The sequence below is a fragment of the Diadema antillarum genome, unplaced genomic scaffold (assembly GCF_040938485.1).
Source record: "Diadema antillarum isolate AM-2024a unplaced genomic scaffold, OU_Dant_1.0 seq00001855_RagTag, whole genome shotgun sequence".
Taxonomy (NCBI): Eukaryota; Metazoa; Echinodermata; class Echinoidea; order Diadematoida; family Diadematidae; genus Diadema; species Diadema antillarum.
In genome coordinates, this window is record NW_027272527.1 from 220,868 (window position 1) to 240,283 (window position 19,416).

General features: G+C 38.9%; 1 protein-coding gene across 1 annotated transcript in view; it reads left to right on the top strand.

Annotated features, from left to right (window-relative positions):
* Window positions 1–449: 449 nt before the first annotated feature.
* Window positions 450–19,416, top strand: part of LOC139712782 (uncharacterized) — a 34,866-nt gene continuing 15,899 nt past the window's right edge. Inside the window, exons 1-12 of the mRNA XM_071624574.1 lie at window positions 450–708; window positions 1,059–1,336; window positions 3,372–3,447; window positions 9,877–10,080; window positions 10,905–11,084; window positions 12,345–12,518; window positions 13,291–13,463; window positions 15,019–15,176; window positions 15,928–16,106; window positions 16,569–16,616; window positions 17,280–17,469; window positions 19,141–19,259. Of these exons, the coding sequence (XP_071480675.1) occupies window positions 450–708; window positions 1,059–1,336; window positions 3,372–3,447; window positions 9,877–10,080; window positions 10,905–11,084; window positions 12,345–12,518; window positions 13,291–13,463; window positions 15,019–15,176; window positions 15,928–16,106; window positions 16,569–16,616; window positions 17,280–17,469; window positions 19,141–19,259 (2,038 nt within the window). The remainder of the gene's footprint in view (window positions 709–1,058; window positions 1,337–3,371; window positions 3,448–9,876; window positions 10,081–10,904; window positions 11,085–12,344; window positions 12,519–13,290; window positions 13,464–15,018; window positions 15,177–15,927; window positions 16,107–16,568; window positions 16,617–17,279; window positions 17,470–19,140; window positions 19,260–19,416) is intronic.

The window sequence follows — 19,416 nt, forward strand, 5'->3', positions numbered from 1 at the left end:
CTTTCCACATGTAAAATTAATATCAATATCAGCAAAAACGTAATATCTCTATCCTCCGACAATTTATATCTACATTTTTTTATCATACTCTAAAAACGCGTTCATCCGAAGGAACTTATAATAAGCATTGCTTCTAGTTAGTTCCGTCACATTTCTGTCGCTATAGTTATGAACCTAAGTTTTGGTTCCATCGTAATTGAAAGATAGCTTTGTTTATACCATGGCATTTACTTTTGTCACTAGTTTCTATTCTTTTTTAATTGTATTTTAATGATTTCGATATTGCTCTGTCCTTTTAGTGATGTGTATTGTATTTGGTTGTTGTCGTGAAATAATAACGAGAAATAAATCTAGATTCAAAATCATTTATGTGTGATGTAGTGTCGTTTTTGCTTTATGATATCCTCACAGGGATCTAGCTACCTGAACATTCTGAAGGAGATAACATCATGTCGACTTTAGGAGTGTGTACATCATCCGGGAAATCTAGTATCGACGGTCTCCTTTCAAAATTGAACAGAGAAATTCGTGGTCTACGATTTAGGTTCATTGATCTGCCTAACAAAAACTTGGACAACTACCAGTTACCAGCTGATGAGATTGATGGGCTAATTCTCTGCCACTCCATCCACAATCGGCGTTTCTCCATCACAGATGTACCGGATGCCCTCTACAATGAATTCCTACGTCACGCAGCTAAGAACTTTGGTAGGATTCCTATACTGTACTTTGTTTCACTTCTAATCTAAATTATACAAATCTAGAGATGCAGATTAGCTTTAACTCACTGGCCAACTTTGGGATGGTCGAGTGTAGCTGACACATTTTCAGTTGTTCTTGACAGTATAGATTGGGCAAAGATAATTACAATGAATGTCTTTTTTGTGCAGACATGAAAAAAGAAAGATGTATTTACTTTATGTGTCAATTAATTGTTAGCGTCATTGTAATCGCATTTAACTGCGTCCCGTTACGTAATTATTCTGATGAATCCCATTTTCGTCATGTTCATATGTTACGCGGGATTTTTTTCTTTTCTTTTCGACGTATCTGTATAGGAAAATCCAAAGTTGCTGTGATTGCCCATGACTTCAAGGGTCAGTTCAACTGTAAGGATCGTTCTGGGCATAATCCCCAGCTGAAAGAGACGAGGATGGCTCACTTTCGCACCGTACAGCCAACAGTCTTCAAGCTCTGCTCCCTCGCTATTATCTGCGGCCGACTGGATAAGAAAGTGGAGATGGATACGGAGGACTGGAGCCAACTGGAAGCCTTCGCCGCCCGTGTTCTCCCGCGCTGGGGATGGCTCCAACACCAACCACCTATTCCGAAGGCGGTGATGGTGTTGGTCGTGGTGGTGGTTTCCTTCCTCATTTTCCTTCTTGCAGTCTATTTACTGTACCCCCATGATGCAGTAATTGACCAGAAGGTTTACACCGTACCGATTCTAATACTTGTTTCTTTGTGTGTGATGAGAGTCGTGTGGATTCTTCATCAGAAATCAAAATTTGTCAATGAGAGCAAAGAATTGGGACAATTATTGCCGACGACAAATTTATGTCGTCGTTCGATACATTCTCGGTAAGCCTATACCTTTCTGTGGTAAGTGCATTTTCGTTTCTGGTAGCAGTGTATTCCAGAGGCGATCAAAACATGAACTTGATGAGTATGTTTCTTGTTTGTTGGCAAAGTTGTTTCACTGTGCAGAAGTCCTGCAACATCTGCTGTCTAGTGCTATCCATTCATAGATGATCATGTCATCGCTGGTTTGCTGAATATTTCATTCATTGTTTGTCGTTATCAGAGATATAGTGTCACACATTTCTTGCCCAAAAGTGTTTTAGAGTGCTATGATCCTTATGACGTGTTAGCTGTGTAACCAGTCCAGTCATGTCAGTCATAGATCACCTTTATGTTTGTGTATCATGTTCGTTTAGATTTTCGTGATTAATGATTAATGATCTTCAAGAATACTTGCCAACAGCCCGCATGAAAGGAAAACTGTTTTGATAGTGAAGGTTTGTGTATAGATATTTGGTTTGCTTTGGCTTGGTTTTATTCTATTTTTTTTCATATTTCAATACAAAATGACATTGTTGATAAATATTTTTCAGCGTTACTGACAACAGAATACAATGAACAGAACTTGTAAATTTGCTTTCAACGACGACCAATCGATGTCAATTCAATGAAATTGATATCAGGCTGAAAAGGATACAATAAGGTTCAAAGGGATATCGGGCTCAAAATAGATATCAGGCTGAGAATAATATTTAGGCTGAAAAGGAAATGATAATAATATTAATTACAGAGTGTTGTCAACAGACAGAAGTCTACCATACATCCTATAGAGCAACTCATTAACACATCGGGAAATGTAAGCTGAGTCTTAAGCGTGTTACAAAAATCCGCCGCCTTTGTGAAAATTGAACCAGCATGCTCGTTCTGGTGAAGTTTGCCAGACATGACATGCAGTGATTTATATTGCAAATTAATGTATTACGTGTGTTATTTCTTTAAATGGAAATGGAAAACAAATGCTGAGCACCAGCAACCGCATTCTGTCTTATCGTACATTTAAATGTATGAGAGAATCATTTAGACTGTGAAGATGTCCTCCAAAGATGAGTTTGTGATTATTAAATTGTGATGTTTCCCTCCAATGCTGTCTCTCTCAAAAAAATTCAATTGGTCATAATAATTTAGTTCCGTTATTAAACAATGTAACTTTTTGAATTTTTCCAGTTCCCGTCAGTTTCATAATCTCCCAAAGGTCAAAAACTGAGAAGAGCGTACCAACGTACTCAACAAAGCGCCACCATGCAGTGCTTTGGTGCTCTTTAAATATTTTGTGTGTACGTATGTGTGTGTGTGCGTGTGTGTTTGTTTGTGTGTTTACGTTTAGAAGGGTAACTACGTACAGAAGTATGTCACAAAATGTAATAGAGGTATTATTCTTCATGTTCTCCTGATATGTGGTAAAATGAAGACAGGTAGTGTAAGGCGTTACACTCAACTCAAGTTAATTCTCAAGTTCAACAAGATTGCGCAAGGGTTACAATTACTGGTGTTTATTTTCTCTACTGGAGTGTGGAAGCTGTTCATGATGTTTACATGTCACATAGCACTATACAGAGTACATCGTTCTTTATACTGTATCAATCCTCCACCCATTTTTCTACTGTCAAGTGAATGTATGTATAATATCAAGCGCGTGTATTTTCCTTTTGAAGGTCTACTATGCTGTATGGAGCCTTGTTCGTCATAATCCTCACATTTTATTGGGCAGGATTTATTTATTCATCTATTCATTTTTTGGTAACGAGCAAAACTTGATGGTACAAAAGACTGGTCATGTCTTGGATGGTCAGTGGCGCTCTGTCCGTCTGAAACTCACCCTCCGTCATGAGGAGAGCTCTGTAGCAGACAAGTCCTGTGTCTTCTTTGGTAAAATGAATGCTATCTATACCCTTTCTGTTCATGAGGAGGATTTTGATGTGTCCTATAGGTATAAATGTATAATACTCATCTTCTGCAGCCAATTCTCTTGCAATCCGGAGGTCTCAGGTTCGAATCCCGATGGAATCTCATTTTCTTTGCTCAATTTTCTATTTATGAATTAGGCTACATACATTTCTGGTCAATTTCCCATTGTTTGCATTTATTATCATTAAAAAGGTAGCATTTCTCGAGTAGGAAAATGATATGTCACTGGTTAAGATAAAGTTCAAGATGCAGTCAACATCTTTTCAGTCGGATCAAAGGGTACGAACAAAATCCTTCCACTTACGTGAATACCGACTTACACAGCAAAGTCATATTTTATGTCCATCCGGGATGTTTTTTTTTTCTTCTTCGAATTAGCATTTTTTTGACTTAGGTGAAATTTACTTTATTTTTGAGTTACACCAATTATGACGTGGTTTTGGATTATAGATATTCTCACAACTACATGCTGCATAATCATATAACCTTACGATTAACAGATGTGTCCTTTGATGTCATTGTATATGTCATGTTAATGACCTTGGAGTGTATACGCAGAGAAGGCTTAATCTTGCGATGATTGAATACGATTCTATTCCATGCTGTTCTGTTCCAGTCTATGTCATTGTATGTGGTGTAAAGTATATTCATTTTATCACAAACTATCAGGGTGATAGATACATTGTACAAAGCACAAATGTAAATATCAGGTTTTGTATCCGACTAATTTATTCCAGACATGGGTCATGATATCAATGCACTTCTGTACTTTCTTAAACACCTTGACTCATTTCATCTGTGGATGTATCCTCCAGTATTATTACTATTATTTATTACGTTACAGTATGATTAGTACTGTAGGATATTCTCAGTATTGTTTCAGTACCAAGACACTGGCTGATGGTTCAGTAGTCCTTGTGGATACACACCGCACTGCTCATTATAAGTACCGTTACTTGTAAGAAGATGCACTCTTTGAGTGTAAGTAATTATAGATAATTATGAGTAACTTCCTGTTAACATAAAGAGTTTGCACTGAGCATAATTTAATGAAATTTCCTCTTTGCTTGTATTCAAGTTGTGATGCAGACATAGATGCTCACTTTTGTGAGTAGTCGTACACATGATGGTCATCTAAAAAAAAAGAAGCTAAAATCCACTCGAAATATTGTTAATTTAGAGGAGTGTGAAGTGTGAAATAAATATTTTGTCTCCAACAATTACTGTTCAATAATTATTCTCATGCATGTGATGTGATACGTTGTGAACAACGGTACATCAGTGTAGTTGTAGGGTAGAAGAGAAGGTCCCTCCTTTGTATGTTTAAGGGATAACTCTTGTTAACAGAACATATAAATCTTCAGCTGAAAAAAATATCTTACTAGTACACCTGTATTCATATCAGTCGACAGTGATTGGGGGTTTATGGTCTACAAAAGTAATTATTGTGTGGCTGTAACAGCAATTCGGAGTTGCCAGGCTGCAGTCGATTAATATTTTATGGGTGGCGGTCGGTCATACATTTCTGTCATGCAAAACATGGGCGTCCACAGTAGCATTTTCAATGATAATATCATTGAAAATGATATCTGTGATAGCTATTATATATTATATGATAGCTATCACTAATGTCATAGACTTCTTCGTCGTGGGATAAAACCCACTCCCTGCTGAACATGTACCTATCCGGGGCGCTGTGGTATATTGGATTACCTAGACTCCCGACTCCGCGTCGGAGGACCCAAGTTCGATTCTCGCCCATAGTGCTTACGTCCTCGTACAAGATGGTTTTACTCACCATGTCCCTCTCGACCCAGATGTATTAATGGGTGCCTGGCAACGCTAGGGTAATGATAATGACAGGGGTCTCTGGTAGTGCAGTGATAAAACTGAAGAGGCTATCCTGGATAAATAAAACATTACATGTATTATATTAGTACAGTGTATTATTATTATTTTATCCGACAGACAACCGACCACGGGAACCAGTGAAGCGCTGACCCATCGCAGACCAATTCGGTTGGAAAACACACACACACACATAAACACACACACACACACACACACACCAAGCTTTATCACAAGCAAAATCGTAAAGAGACAATAGGGTAGAGTAATGTTGAAAAAATGCATTTATTTTGATCAGGTTTAATCAAGACGTTAAGTGTTAATCAAGATATTGGTGGTATGGCTTTTCTTTATTCATTTGTTTCTTTGTATGCGTGCATTTATGTGATCAAGTAACAGTAATGAGTAGAATGCAGTCAATTATATTTGTGTGTAATTGTTTCATTGTGAATAGAACTTTTGAATCATTGAAAGAATTGAAATAAAATGCAAACAAAATGATGAAGGTGGTATATGCGTATATGTTTTTTAATCTTATCTCTCTGTCTCACTGTATAGGCCCTATTACTACAGTGTGTTCCTAAAAAAAGGTAACACAAGTTCAAAGGTCAGGTATTTGAAAAATGAAATGTTTGATATCATTATGGTTAGTTGGGATAAGAGAGCAACTCTCTGGCTTTCATTTGACACCAAGCGTGTAAAAGTACTACCATCGGTCACTGAATTAGATGCTTCTGAAGGTAATAGGTATAATATCCATTTTTCCAAGTTTTAAAAAATCAGAACCCGGAATAACGCTGTAAGAAATAATCAAATCGTAGTTTCTTTTCTGTTTGAAATCTTAAAAATGTGTGATGTCAGGGCATTCCCTCCGTTTCTTGACAATCAAGCAATGTCAGTCATTCCGAAGAATGCGGGGTTATGCATACCTGACATTGCAACAGGGCAATTTCCCCGTTACATGACAATCAAGCCATTTCAATCATTCAGAAGAGTGGAAGATTATGCATGTAAATGAACATTGAAGCAGGGCAATTACCCTGAAAATGTAGCAATCAATTTCAGTCATCTCTTATTTTCGTTCATTGAGGAGAATGGATGGAAGGATGCGGTTACTGGAGAGAGCAGTTAGACACTGGTTATGTCACATTACATTCACTCACTAAAAGCTAGCAGAGGGGAAAGCAGAAGGAAAGCATTTCATTGAAACTTGCTATGAAAAAAAATAATGCAAAAGAAAAAAATAGGTTTTGTACCCGACAAACCAAAAACTTGGAAAAAGTAGCTTTTGTGCCCTTCTCCTTCCATGGACCCTACCTCAGTGACCCGTGACAATGTTGACGCAAATGAGGTGTCAAATGAAAGCTGATGAGTTACTTTGAATTTTAATAAACAAATCACAAGAATAAAACAAGTATTCTTTATATGGCTGACCTTATAACTCATGTTACCTTTTTTTAGGAACACACTGTATAGTACTTGCTCAAGGAAATGACAGCTTCTTTACTCCTGCGCCGCAGAGGCGACAGACAAACATAGCTATGATATGAGGAGGGAGGTTGGAAGGTCTCTTCCAAGCTCCCTGCTGTGAGTACTCTGGCGCCAAATATCAGCGGAAGGTGTTTTACGGCCTTCTCTCACTCAGCTTGCAGCACTAGGCCTACATCGGAAAGCTTGCGGTGTGCGAGTGCGTGTGGGAGGGGGTGAGTCCACCAACACTTGAACCCCCCCCCCCCCCGCTCCTCTTCACTTGAGGCACCCTCTCTCGGAAATAAAGCAATAAAGGGCTTTTTACACTTGTAAAATTTTGCTTAGCCCCGGACCAACGGTGGGGCTAAGGGGGGGGGGGGGCCTTAGCCCCACCGTTGGTACGGGACTATCCTTAGCCCACTTTCTGTTTACACTCGTTTTTACCAAAGTGGGCTAGCCCCACCGATAGTGCGGTACTATCTGGCCCTGCAAAATAGCAGGGGTTAGCACCGCAATTGCGGTGACAAGCAAGTGAGTGTAAACAGAACGAAAAAATAATCCTGGGCTAAGCGACGGAGACGAAGTCCTACCCTCACTGACCAATCAGAAACGAGGTAGTCAAGTGCTGTCGGTGCGTGCGTGTACGTGTACAGTACACAGCGTAATTATGAATATTCATGTGGTTTGGAAAGTCCGGGGCTAAGAAATACGAGTGTAAAAAGGTCAGTTTTCTCCTTAACCCCGGACAAGAGATAGTACGGGACTAATTGGCGAGTGTAAAAAGCTGAAAAAATTGGTACGGGACTAACGATAGTCCTGGGTCAGAGAAAGTCCGGGGTTAAGAAACACAAGTGTTTCTTGGCCCTTTAACGACCCCCCCCCCCCCCACACACACACACGAATACACCCGCCCCTTAATAAAAACAACAAATCATACACATTCACCTGCTGCTGGTATAGCTCAATAAAGCTGAAAGATGCTATTGGTTACCCCGATCGATTACCTGGTCAAAATGAGTTGCGCATTGGTGACTTTCAAAGACTTAAGTAAATGCCTATGAAGTTTGACAGGGAAAAAAGGTTCAATATTTCGATTGGCGGACCGGTTGGGGGCAAGAAGACTTCCACAAACAATAGGGGGTCGAGGAGTATAATCCCTCCAGTTATCTCTCAACCCCTGCGTAGAAAGAACCAAAATTCGGGTGATCCAGAATCAAGCGTACGGGGTTCCTAATCTGGAGTGTTGGCACCAGGCGGAATTCCATTTCCGGCAACTCCTTGCAGAATCTGTTTAGAGAAAAACACTGTTTAATCATTTATTCATCTAAATGGTCGGACAATGCATGTCATAGGTAAGCTTTTATTCATTTCTGTTTTGGCGCACATCCTTTTTTTTCGATGAAGGAGCATCCTCGAGAGCGTTGTCCAACGGAGCGACGAGTTACTTCAATACATGCTAATCAGCACACTATTGCTGTTGCTGACATCTTTTGGACATTTGACTTTTGTCGATGATGCATTAACCAAAAGTTGATTTGGGCGCCACGATACGTCGATACGTATTTACTATAGTACATGTATTTGATGTTTTGTAGTGATATTCTGTACATATCAAGGGGAAAATGAACACGTTGTAGATTTAAAAGTTCTCATGTTATCAAAAATAAATAATTATGATATACGTAAAGATCGATAATAACAATTAATTAATTGTCTCTCTAATTGTATTTGCAGGAGCACTCCTCTTCATTTTGGGATATGCAAGTAAGTAGCCCCACCTTTAAGACGTGTGTATTCAAATAACTAATCCGATTTTTATCCTGTTAGCCGTTTACAGTGCGTGTGAAAGACAACATTTATATCTAGTGTATCAATTGCTTTAGTTTTATTAACAATTTTAGCGAATTTTGAGGCACTCTAAAAAGCTTTAAAAACCCCCGAAATATCTCAGTCACCCAGCTTCAGTTTATGCGTGTCATGATGAATGACAGAGAATACTCACCTGGCAACAATATAGAATTAAAAGAAAAATGTTGATACACTTTCTGCAAACGTGTGTAAAGTAAGAACACGTTTCTGAAAATTAATTCCTTGCGTCAATCCTCTGTCGTCATATGTTAATAAATGCTCTAATGGAAGTGATTGAAACAATAACATGTCGCTTCTAAACTTGATAGGTTCCTGCAAAGTTGTTTAAAATATTTCATTTTTTTTTGTGAGAATTTAATTCGACTAATTTTTAATCTGATTTATGACAATTCATACCTATGAAAATTAAAAATAAACATGATACCGTGCGTTCATAATTATAACTGCTTGTGTATTTAGCCATATCGTTATATATATGTATATATATATATAATTAACATGTAGCACATCTTTGAAACAAAGGAAGAAAGAAACAAAAATGAAACATCATTCTTCAACAATGTTAAAGGCATCACTTAGCATTTGCATATGAAACAGAAACCCAGCTTTAGTGCTTCAAAATAGTTCTAAAATATGAGTTAGGCATAGAAACAACCAATGTGGAAATTTGAATCAGTATAATCAATTTAAGTATTGTTAAATATTCAAAATCTGAACAATATTCCTAGTTATAACAAGAACGTTTGTACACTCTTAAAACATCCGAGTCAGAACTGACCCGGAACTGGGTCCGTTGGGGTAACACACCGGGTAAAAAATATCTCGGAATTTGGTCATGAAGACCCCGAATGGGGTCACCCTGACCCAATTCATGACTCTGAATGGGTCATATCTGACCCAATTCCTTGTCATTTCTGACCCGGAACGGTGTGTGACCCTAACGGACCCAGTTCCGGGTCAGTTCTGACTCGGATGTTTTAAGAGTGTAGACTAAACCATCTACAGTTATGGTTTAGTGTAAAACGTAATGATATCTCCTTACATTTTTAGGCTTTATTGCGAAAATTTCTATATAATAGGGTGTTTTGTGATACAACTGACCTATACATGCATCACATGTGATATCTCGAACATTTTTTAAATCATGGCCCCAAGTGGTATAAACGATATCTTTAACTGAACTTTATTTCCCCTTAACTGAAGATTACGTCAACGGCGCTTCGCAGTGCCGCAGAAACTGGCAGAAGTACGGCGCCGCCTGCTACTACCTCAACAGCAACAGTCTGAACTGGGAGGATGCTCAGAGCTGGTGCGAGACACAAGGCGGGAACCTGGCCAGCATAGCAGACAGCGGAGTCAACAATCATGTCAGAAACGTCATGAGTGGCTACTCCAAGGCACATATCGGTAAAATTATGTGTAGGCTCCTATCACTGAAGCTGTCTATATTAAAATGCATGTTATTTTGTATATGTGTGTGTGGGGGGGGGTATGTGCGTTGGCTTAAGGGGATATGGTACAATTTCGGTTGAGATGGGGCTTAAGGTTTCCAACGTTTGTTGAAAATGATTGTTTTTAAGATATTGAGAAACCAGGCGTCCTCTTATGAAATATGGAATAGCATAGAGTTCTAAGAGCAACTCAAAGTTTATTTGATGAAAATCGGTTTTGAAATATGGCTGAGATATCCAAAACAAAACAATCCCAACAAAAGGTGGAACCATATGCACCATTATTTAGATCGCGTTGTTTTGCTTTGTTGATGGATATCTCAGCCATTTCAAAACCGATTTTCATGAAATAAACTTTGCTCTTAGAATATTGTATGCTCTTTAACATTTCATGCAGTGATTTCTTAAGTATCTGGCAAAAAAACAACAACAAAGACTTAAGAATTGATATTTAAAGTTTACCAATCGTATCCCCTTGATCGGTCATAGCCAGAGTAATTAAAACTGGCCTCTTTTGTCTGTGTGTTGGGACCTTTCCTTGCTTTTTAGAACACTTGTAAAATATTTCTTTTAACAGTCTTACCTTCACTTTGATGTAGTATTATACAGGGGACATTTAGAATGCAGCAGTGTCACTGCCTTGTGGCTACTTTGGAGATTTGATGTGTGCGCAGCCAATAACCAAGTGGGGAATACTGAAATGAAATACGCAGAATGCCATTATAAGACATCAATTTAGTGTGAAACAGCGAAATTTAATACACCAAATGTCATTGCTAGGTTTTAGTGATATCGACGTGGATGGTACGTGGAAGTGGTACGATGGTAGTACGAGTACTTACACCAACTGGAACGGAGGCGAGCCGAATGGCAACTACCAAACGAATTGCGGCGGGATGTACTCCAGCGGAACGTGGGACGATTACCCGTGTAGTACCTCCATGGTCAGCGTATGCAAAGGTAAGAAGCAATGCGCCCGGCGAATAGGGGGTACACGTCACGAGACCGATACCCATGAGTCATACAGCTCACGAGTCATACAGCTCACAAGTCATACAGCCCATGAGTTATGCAGCTCACGAGTCATACAGTCCATGAGTTATACAGCCCACGAGTCATACAGCCCATTAGTTCGATATTAAGCTAACAAGGTCCACGAGACCGACACATTAAGCTCCGTTCTGTATTTGTCGAACTCGTGGGTGGTTTTACATAGTGTCGAACTCATGGGCTGTATGACTCGTGAGCTGTAGGACTCATGGACCTGTTTTCAATGTCGAACTCGTGGACTGTATGACTCGTGGATGTCGGTCTATAGTGGGATGACCCCGAATAGGGAGGGGTTTACTCATCAGAAGTGGCGCCTGATTCTGTCTGGATGAATAACTTCCATTCCATCTGAAAATGTCTGATTTTAAAAGTGGATTATTCAACTAGGGTTTGAATATCCCGGGAAGAAGTTGACGACGAATGCACTTGTCTTCTTTTTTCCCCCTCTTCGGGGCATCAGTCAGGCAGGGGGGGGGGGGGGGGATCTGAGAGTTAGTGTGTGATCTACAGCCCTTTATTGGTTTCTCCATTTTGAAAATTACATCCTATTTTCTATATCATTATCATTGTTATTACTAACATTATGAATACCAAAAATAATCAAAATAGTATACTTCTACTACTGCTGCTACCAAAATACTACCACTGACTACTACTACTATACTACTACTACTACTACTCACTACTACTACTACTACTACTATTACTATTCTTATTCTTATCATCATTTTACAGTAGTAGTAGAAGTAGTAGTAATGGTAGCAGTAGTAGTCGTTGTTGTTGTAGTAGTAGCCCTAGTAGTAACATTATCATTATTGTTATTACGATTTCATCACGTTAAAATTCTACAGGATTACGAAGTCCCATGCAAGGGGAACAGACCGAGGATGTAATATCATGCAACAAACTTATTCATCTTGTATTTGCTCCGTGATGGAATTACCTGATATTGCAGCTTCAGGTTAATACATATTTAAAGCAATGTCACCACCGAAATGAAGAAATTGCTGAATGCCATGATAATAATTACACAGAAGTATAAGACTATCGAGATTCCCTCTCAGAGTTTCCCTAGATGATTTGCCATGTAAGACAAACAAACAAACAAACAAACAAACAAAACAAACAAACTATTCATGACGAATCCATTCCTTCACTCACTCCTTCCAGCCCTGATCCAATACACTGCTACCAAGACGGGGTGTGCCTGCCCGTTTGATTCAACCCGTAAGGATTGTGCCTGCTGTTTCACCGGAGGTACTCACTGCGGATCGGTCTACCCAAACGAGTGCTATTATTCCAGCTACTCCGAGTGTGGCTCCGATGAAAACGACCCCATCGATGGTAAGAGTATATATATATATATATATATATATATATATATATATATATATAATAAAAAGATGCTAATATATCGTATACATAATGTATATACATGATAATTATGTATTCATGTGTGTGTATGTATGAGCGTGTGACTGTGCCCCCGTGTATGTGTATGTGTGCGTTCCTTTTGATTGCGGCCAGATTTAGTGTCTCGAATTTTAAACAATGGTCCACAGCAAGTGGGGGTGGGGATCATGAGTGAGCGCTTATCATACCTGTTGGCGACACATCTCAGAATAATACATGTATCAATACTTCAAGAAAACAATATGGACATACACTTTTTCATACAAGTACAATAATGGACATGAACACTTTAGTATACAACGTAGGACGCAAAAGGAAAAAAAGCAGACATGAGCTACGAATACTTGATGGCAAAATACAAACTGTGACTAAGTTGATTTTAAAGGAAAGTGTAAGGCTACTTGAAAATGTTTCTAGATTTGCATGATTGTATATAGGGGACGTAATTCTCTTTAGTTTCGGAAGGTTACCCCATTATACACACTCGAACAGTCGATCATATTAGATTTTTATCACCCCTCCCCCCCCCCCCCCCCCCAGTTCTTTGCTACACAGTGTTGCGTGGACATGCGATGTTGCCCTTTGTTTTGAAGATATAGATAGAAAATATCCAGAACTTTGCTGTATAATATGAAGAGCTAAAAAGCGTCGTGCTTTAATTCAAACGCAAAGTTCGCTGTTCGTTCTGTCTCTGACACCACAGATTGGCAGATCGTTTTCAAGACATACCGTGGATCGTCCCTGAATGCGTACAACCTGTACACCGGGTCGAGTACGTACAACGACGGCTCGTCCACTGCGCACGTGCTCACGGACACGTCGGAGTCGTACAAGAGTTCAGCGGCAAATAGCTATGACACTAACAGTATCGAAGAGGTCAGTGGGTGTGTCTATTCTATCGGCCATTAGATAAAGCATAATCATCTATATTTCTATTCCAATCTTTCTATTTTAATTCTAATTTTGTTTTTTTTTTCTATGCCCTTTTTCCAATTACAGACCCTTTATTCCCGATTAATTTTTTTTTCTTGTCAGTCTCTTTTAGACAGCCTTTTGCCACCTACACATACACACACACACTTGTTTTTGTTCGTGTTTATATGTACTTGTGCTTGCCATGCCCATTTATGCTTGCCTATACTACATATACATTTTCTCTCCCTTGGATTTTGTGTCCCTACGATCCCTTTTCCATTGTGCTTAATTTATTATTATTTTAATTTCTTTTATAAACATTATTATCATCATTGTTGTAATTATTATTATCATCATTGTGTATATATACTTTGATATGTTTGATTACTTGCAATTGTTGGTTGACTCTCACTTTCATTTTGTTGCCTCTTCTTGGTATACCTTATTAGGGATCGCTGTTGCTCAGCCCCACCCCCCCCCCCTTCCCCTTGCTACTGCTATTTCACTCTTTTCCTTTCTTTATCCCTCTGTTGTTCCTTACCTTGTTTGATGTTGCCTTCCTATCCATCCTTTTCCCTCAGTGGTTGCCCCCCCCCCCCCCCATGGTCCTCAGGATCATTATTGACATTCCTCTGCCTTTTGTCTGTCCACCCTCCTGCTCTAATCCCCCTCCCTTTACCTGTTGGGCTCCTTGCCCATGACCTGCCACACTCTCCTTTTGTTTTCTTTGTTCTGTGTCCCTAGCCTGTCCCTGACTGTTCTTGTTGTGTGAAGTCCTTACATGTGATTGCGTTCCCTGCCTGTTTGCCATTTTGCCTCCGACGAAGATTCTTCTGCTGGGATCGAAAGCTCAGGCCCTTTTGACTCCATTTTACTCCATAGGTTCGCCACTAGTGGATTAGCAGTTTTCAGCAGCTATTTTTAAAGCATATTCAATGTCAAAATGTTGGACATAAATCGCACTGATGATCATTCCTTTTGCACTATGTTATGTAGATGTGTGCTTTGCAAGCCAATGTGTATGTATGTGCATATAAATATATATATTTATATATATATATATATATATATATATATACATATATGAACTATTATGTATTTAACTATCATATACGTATGTATGAAACACAGTCATATACTTAACTATTTTATAAACATTTTTTTTTTCAATTTCCAATTCAATTTCATTCAATTTCCATCACCAAAAATAGTACATAAGACAAAGTATGTCTTTGCCAATTCATGCTATTGAGGAATTTTGAAGAAAAAAATACAAATCATGAAATATATTTCAAAATAATGTATATATTCGCATAATCATATATCGAGAAAACAATACACACTTTGCAATAGAAACCAGGAATAGCTAAATAGATATATGTGCGGGTGTGTGTCTGTGTGTCTGTGTGTATAACTGTGCACGGTAAAGAGACAGATAGAGAGGGGAAAGGAGCGAGAGTGAACTCATTTACAGCCGCTGATGCCCCCCTTTCCAATTTTGTTTTCGTCACACTAGGTAAAGTTTGCCTTCTACTCTAGCGGAGTGGAGATGATGAGTTTAACCTTCACTACGTCGGGCACGAGTCGCACGAGTTGGTACGCCACGGCCTACCTCACCTACGCACCTTACACCGACATTTGGTCAGAGTCAAAGAACTTCGAGTCTATGGAGGGGTAAGACATTAGGGCGCATACTTACACGGTAATGGTCCTTGCTGTGACGTCGTAATGACTTCGTATTGGTGTCGTTTTGATGAGTAAACAAGGCTGTCCAAATGTACTTTTAATTCCGAATGCAGACAGCTGTTGACATGGACTAACAAACACTGTATAAATCATGATCGAAGGGCTTAACACTCGAATGAAAATTCCCTCATGATATTATTTTCAATTCGTTCAAATTCAATTTTAATTTATGTCACCTTTTTTGTTTTCAATACAATAAACAAAAGTTATACTAAAATAGAGAATCTGGTAATTGCATGAAAAATAAAGTTACCACATGGTAAGAAAAAAATTCGAGAAATCATGTAGCGACAATATACATTTAAATGAAAGAAAAAAGGTTCCGTTATTCTGAAGGTTCGTTCATCCGAAAAAAAGGAATGAGGTTATTTAATTAGTGTGCATTTCGTTTTGTTCCTTTTTCATTTTCGGGTTAACGAACCTTCGTTATAGAATAAAATGTTCGGATTAACCTTAATCTACGCATTTTCGGAATAACGAACACCTATGCAGGCCTATACTGAATTTGTGTGTTTCGAAATAAACCATCTGAATAACACACATTGTAATAACAAACATAACCCGATCAGCCATGTTTATATAGCACTGAACCTGTCTTTATCAAGCATTGTCTACTGACATGGCTGACACACCGAGCACATTTGTTTTTCATTTGTTATGCTTGTTTCATATTCAAAAGTGCTTCTGGTGGAAATCGCCGCTTCTACATGAATCGGGCCTACGGTGGATGCAGCGTCGACACCGGCTGGGTGGTAGTCGTCGACCACGGAAGCAACTGGGGCTGTAACTGGGATAATTATTACTCCACACCGTTTTTCATATACAGCGCTTCGACAGCGTATGTTAGATGGGAGTCAGGTAAATGACTTCTTCTTTTGATTGCACTGTCGCACACTCAGCTAATAAACTGTAATGAAGACATTGCTACGTTCTGTGAAAGTCCATTATGTATTTTTCCTCAAGTTATGGTAATAAATGCCTTATACCATTGCCTGTATCATTGCTACATTTCATTTGCCCGCAAACCGCCAATCATCATAATCATGAAAGAATGATCACGGACATGACGATCAACACGGGACATAATTTTGTTTGACTAACTACTATGCAAGTGATCGTATTTTCGAGTTCATCCCATTGACTTTTTCTCTGCATTTTTCACTATCATTAAATGTCAGGCACATTGTACATGTAAAAAGTACCAAGTACAATATAGAGTAGTCCTTATTACTTTGTGTATTGATTAACCGTATGTAACCTGCTACTACCCAATGTCAAATATATATACATGATTCATATAATTTTTTTTTCTTATGAAAGGGAGTCGTGGATTTCCAGAAGTATTCGCGATTTTCTACAAATACTACGGTAAGTAATAAGGCTGATGCCGGAGTGATTTCATCTTACGATCTTACTCTTTAAGTAATGCCTTCTTATGTCAAATAAATTGCGACACTATTTGGCCTTTGTCGTGGTCAAAGACCAGCTAGCTGTTAATCTCCTCGAGAGTGTGCTTAACAAACGTTTTAGGTTAAGGCTGCCTTAAGGGATTTGCTTTGATGAGAAAAGCAAGGGATACCAATAAATGAAGTAGAAAAGCATGATATGAAACCGAATTCCATTCATTATCTATGGTTGCATAGAGATGTTACCATATGTGTTCTTCTCTTTACCCTAATTTCAATAGTCACGACACAATATTGCCTTTTAATTAAATAAGTGAATCAAACGATATTGCATTTTCAGTTGGGAAAGAAAGCGTTGCACTCTGTATCATTATGAGAGATATCGTGCAAGCTATAAATGAGCGCCTGCTCTCTTCACATAAATACGCTGTCATAACAGCATTCAGTTGTTAATGTTTAGATAAAGCTCAACAAAATATAACATTCTGTATTTCTAAACAATGTTTAACAAAGATCACATAAGGACTGTATCTAACTTACCGCCGTGTGGAAAGTACACCTATAAAAGTATCAAATACTCTTCAAAGTTACAGATAATTCATACTTTGTGCACTTTCATTTAAAGACGACGGTACGGACAACACAGCGGTATGTGACAGTGGATGGAGCCAAAATGGGAACGCCTGCTATCGCCTGGTTGAGAGCACCGTGGATTACAGCACGGCGATGGCTAACTGTCGCTCCCTCAATGACTACGGAGATCTTGTCAGCGTCATGGACCAGAATGAAAACGACTTTATCCTCACCCTTTCGAGGTTTGTTAAGACTAGAAGAATACTCATACTCGCATATAAAACCGAAACAAATCCTAGCTGGTGAATAATATAAATTACTACAATGACCGAAGAGGTATATTATCGACAATTTCAATTCAATTCAAGTACTACAGTTGTACTATGGATGTATAGTAGTATAATGTTAGCACGTCAATGAAATATTGAAGAGCAATATCTGCGCGTAGTGTACATAATACATGTACTATATGGTTAATGGTTTATGGGAGTTTATGGGAGAACTATGCAGTTTTATTGAAGACTGCAGGTCATGTCCCACAAATTTTCAAGATTATGAAATCATAAGCATGAATAAAAGGAAGGGATACACGAGAAATGTAGGAGTTGTAGCGATTGAAACGCTTGAAGAGACAAACACATTCTCAGCGATTTATGTATTTTTGTTTCATTTTTCTATCATTTGATGACTGGATTGCCGATATTCAGCTACACTATAGCTGGTCTTCCATGTAGTCCGCCTGTTGGATGTGAGGTGGGACCAGAGAGGTGCTAGAGAAGGAGAGACAACTACTGCTCTCCTTTGAAGTCATGCGCGGCACCGCCGAGAAGTTATGCGTTCAACTACAGGTGGAAACCAGGTGCTTTGACAAAAGAGAGCATCAATAATCGGGACTAGCGCTCTCACATCTAGAAATACTTGCCCCTCCTGCAATTCGCTCTCTCTTTCAATGTGATGGCAACAATGAATTTGTGTACCTTGAATTGGAGCAGCGAATGAAAATGCAGCGTAAAACTGACAATTTTGACAGCAAATAGTTTAAAAACACGCTGGAACACGCTTCAGCGGAATACTTTTTTTGAAAGATCAAAATATCTCAGATTAAAAGATAAAAAACTAACATGCGGAAATGTGCGCATTATAGAAAAATATTAGGTTTTTAAGAGGGCCTAATTTTCATTTCATTTCGATTTGCGCATTACGAAGAAACTACAAATACATGTTTATAATATTGAATTCTTTCCTTAACTATTCTAAATCAATACGAGTATTTCATTTAAAATTTTACGGTGAAATAAAGCTTGTAATTCAACAAAAGGTGAAATGCGTTTTTCGTCTCCGAACTTCGTCTTGCAACTAGAGCGGTGCCGAGCATGACTTCAAAGCGTAGTGGAATGCTAGACATCCCATTGTAACGCCTTGAACCCAAACATGTGTTTGCATGAATTGCGAAGAGTTGCCACTCCATCTCTGTAACACCTCCATGGTGGGACCACTTCACCGGGTTATGCGCCCTGCTCTTAATCATGTTAATTGCGATGAAAGAATGAAGTGGGATCTCTTGTGCATGAGTTGTGTCTCTCTCCCATACGGGACCTGGATTTTATGTGCGAGTCGAGGGACAGAGTGTTTTGCCTCTTCATACTGGAGAAGACACACAACATTGTTCTGTTAGACTCGGGAATCGAAGCTGGGTCCTTCAGATCTAGAGAAAAGGCGCTACCGACTGAGCCAAATCACTGTAACTATTATGCTACTATTACTGTTACTACTACTTCCGCTACTCATGGTAATGATGTATGATAATAAAGATGGTGATTATGATGATACCATCATTGCTAACATTGCCGTTGTAATTATCATCTTCATCCTCTTAATCATCATTTCGTTCCTGGTTGTCGCTGTTTGACTAGACGCACGTTGAACACAAACGCCTACTGGATCGGTTACACCGATCTCACGGAGGAAGGAACTTGGGAATGGACAGACGGGTCGACTAGCGTCTACACCAACTGGAATTCGGGCGAGCCATGTAAGTAGACAAGGGATTGGCAGAATTAATTTTTTTTTCCGCATTACATTCTTACTGTATGGCTGCACATCATACATTTTCGGCGGTGTTGTTTCTTTAAAATGTATCGTCGCATCTTTGCCTATGATTAACGTACCGTCTCGAAATTTCAAATTTC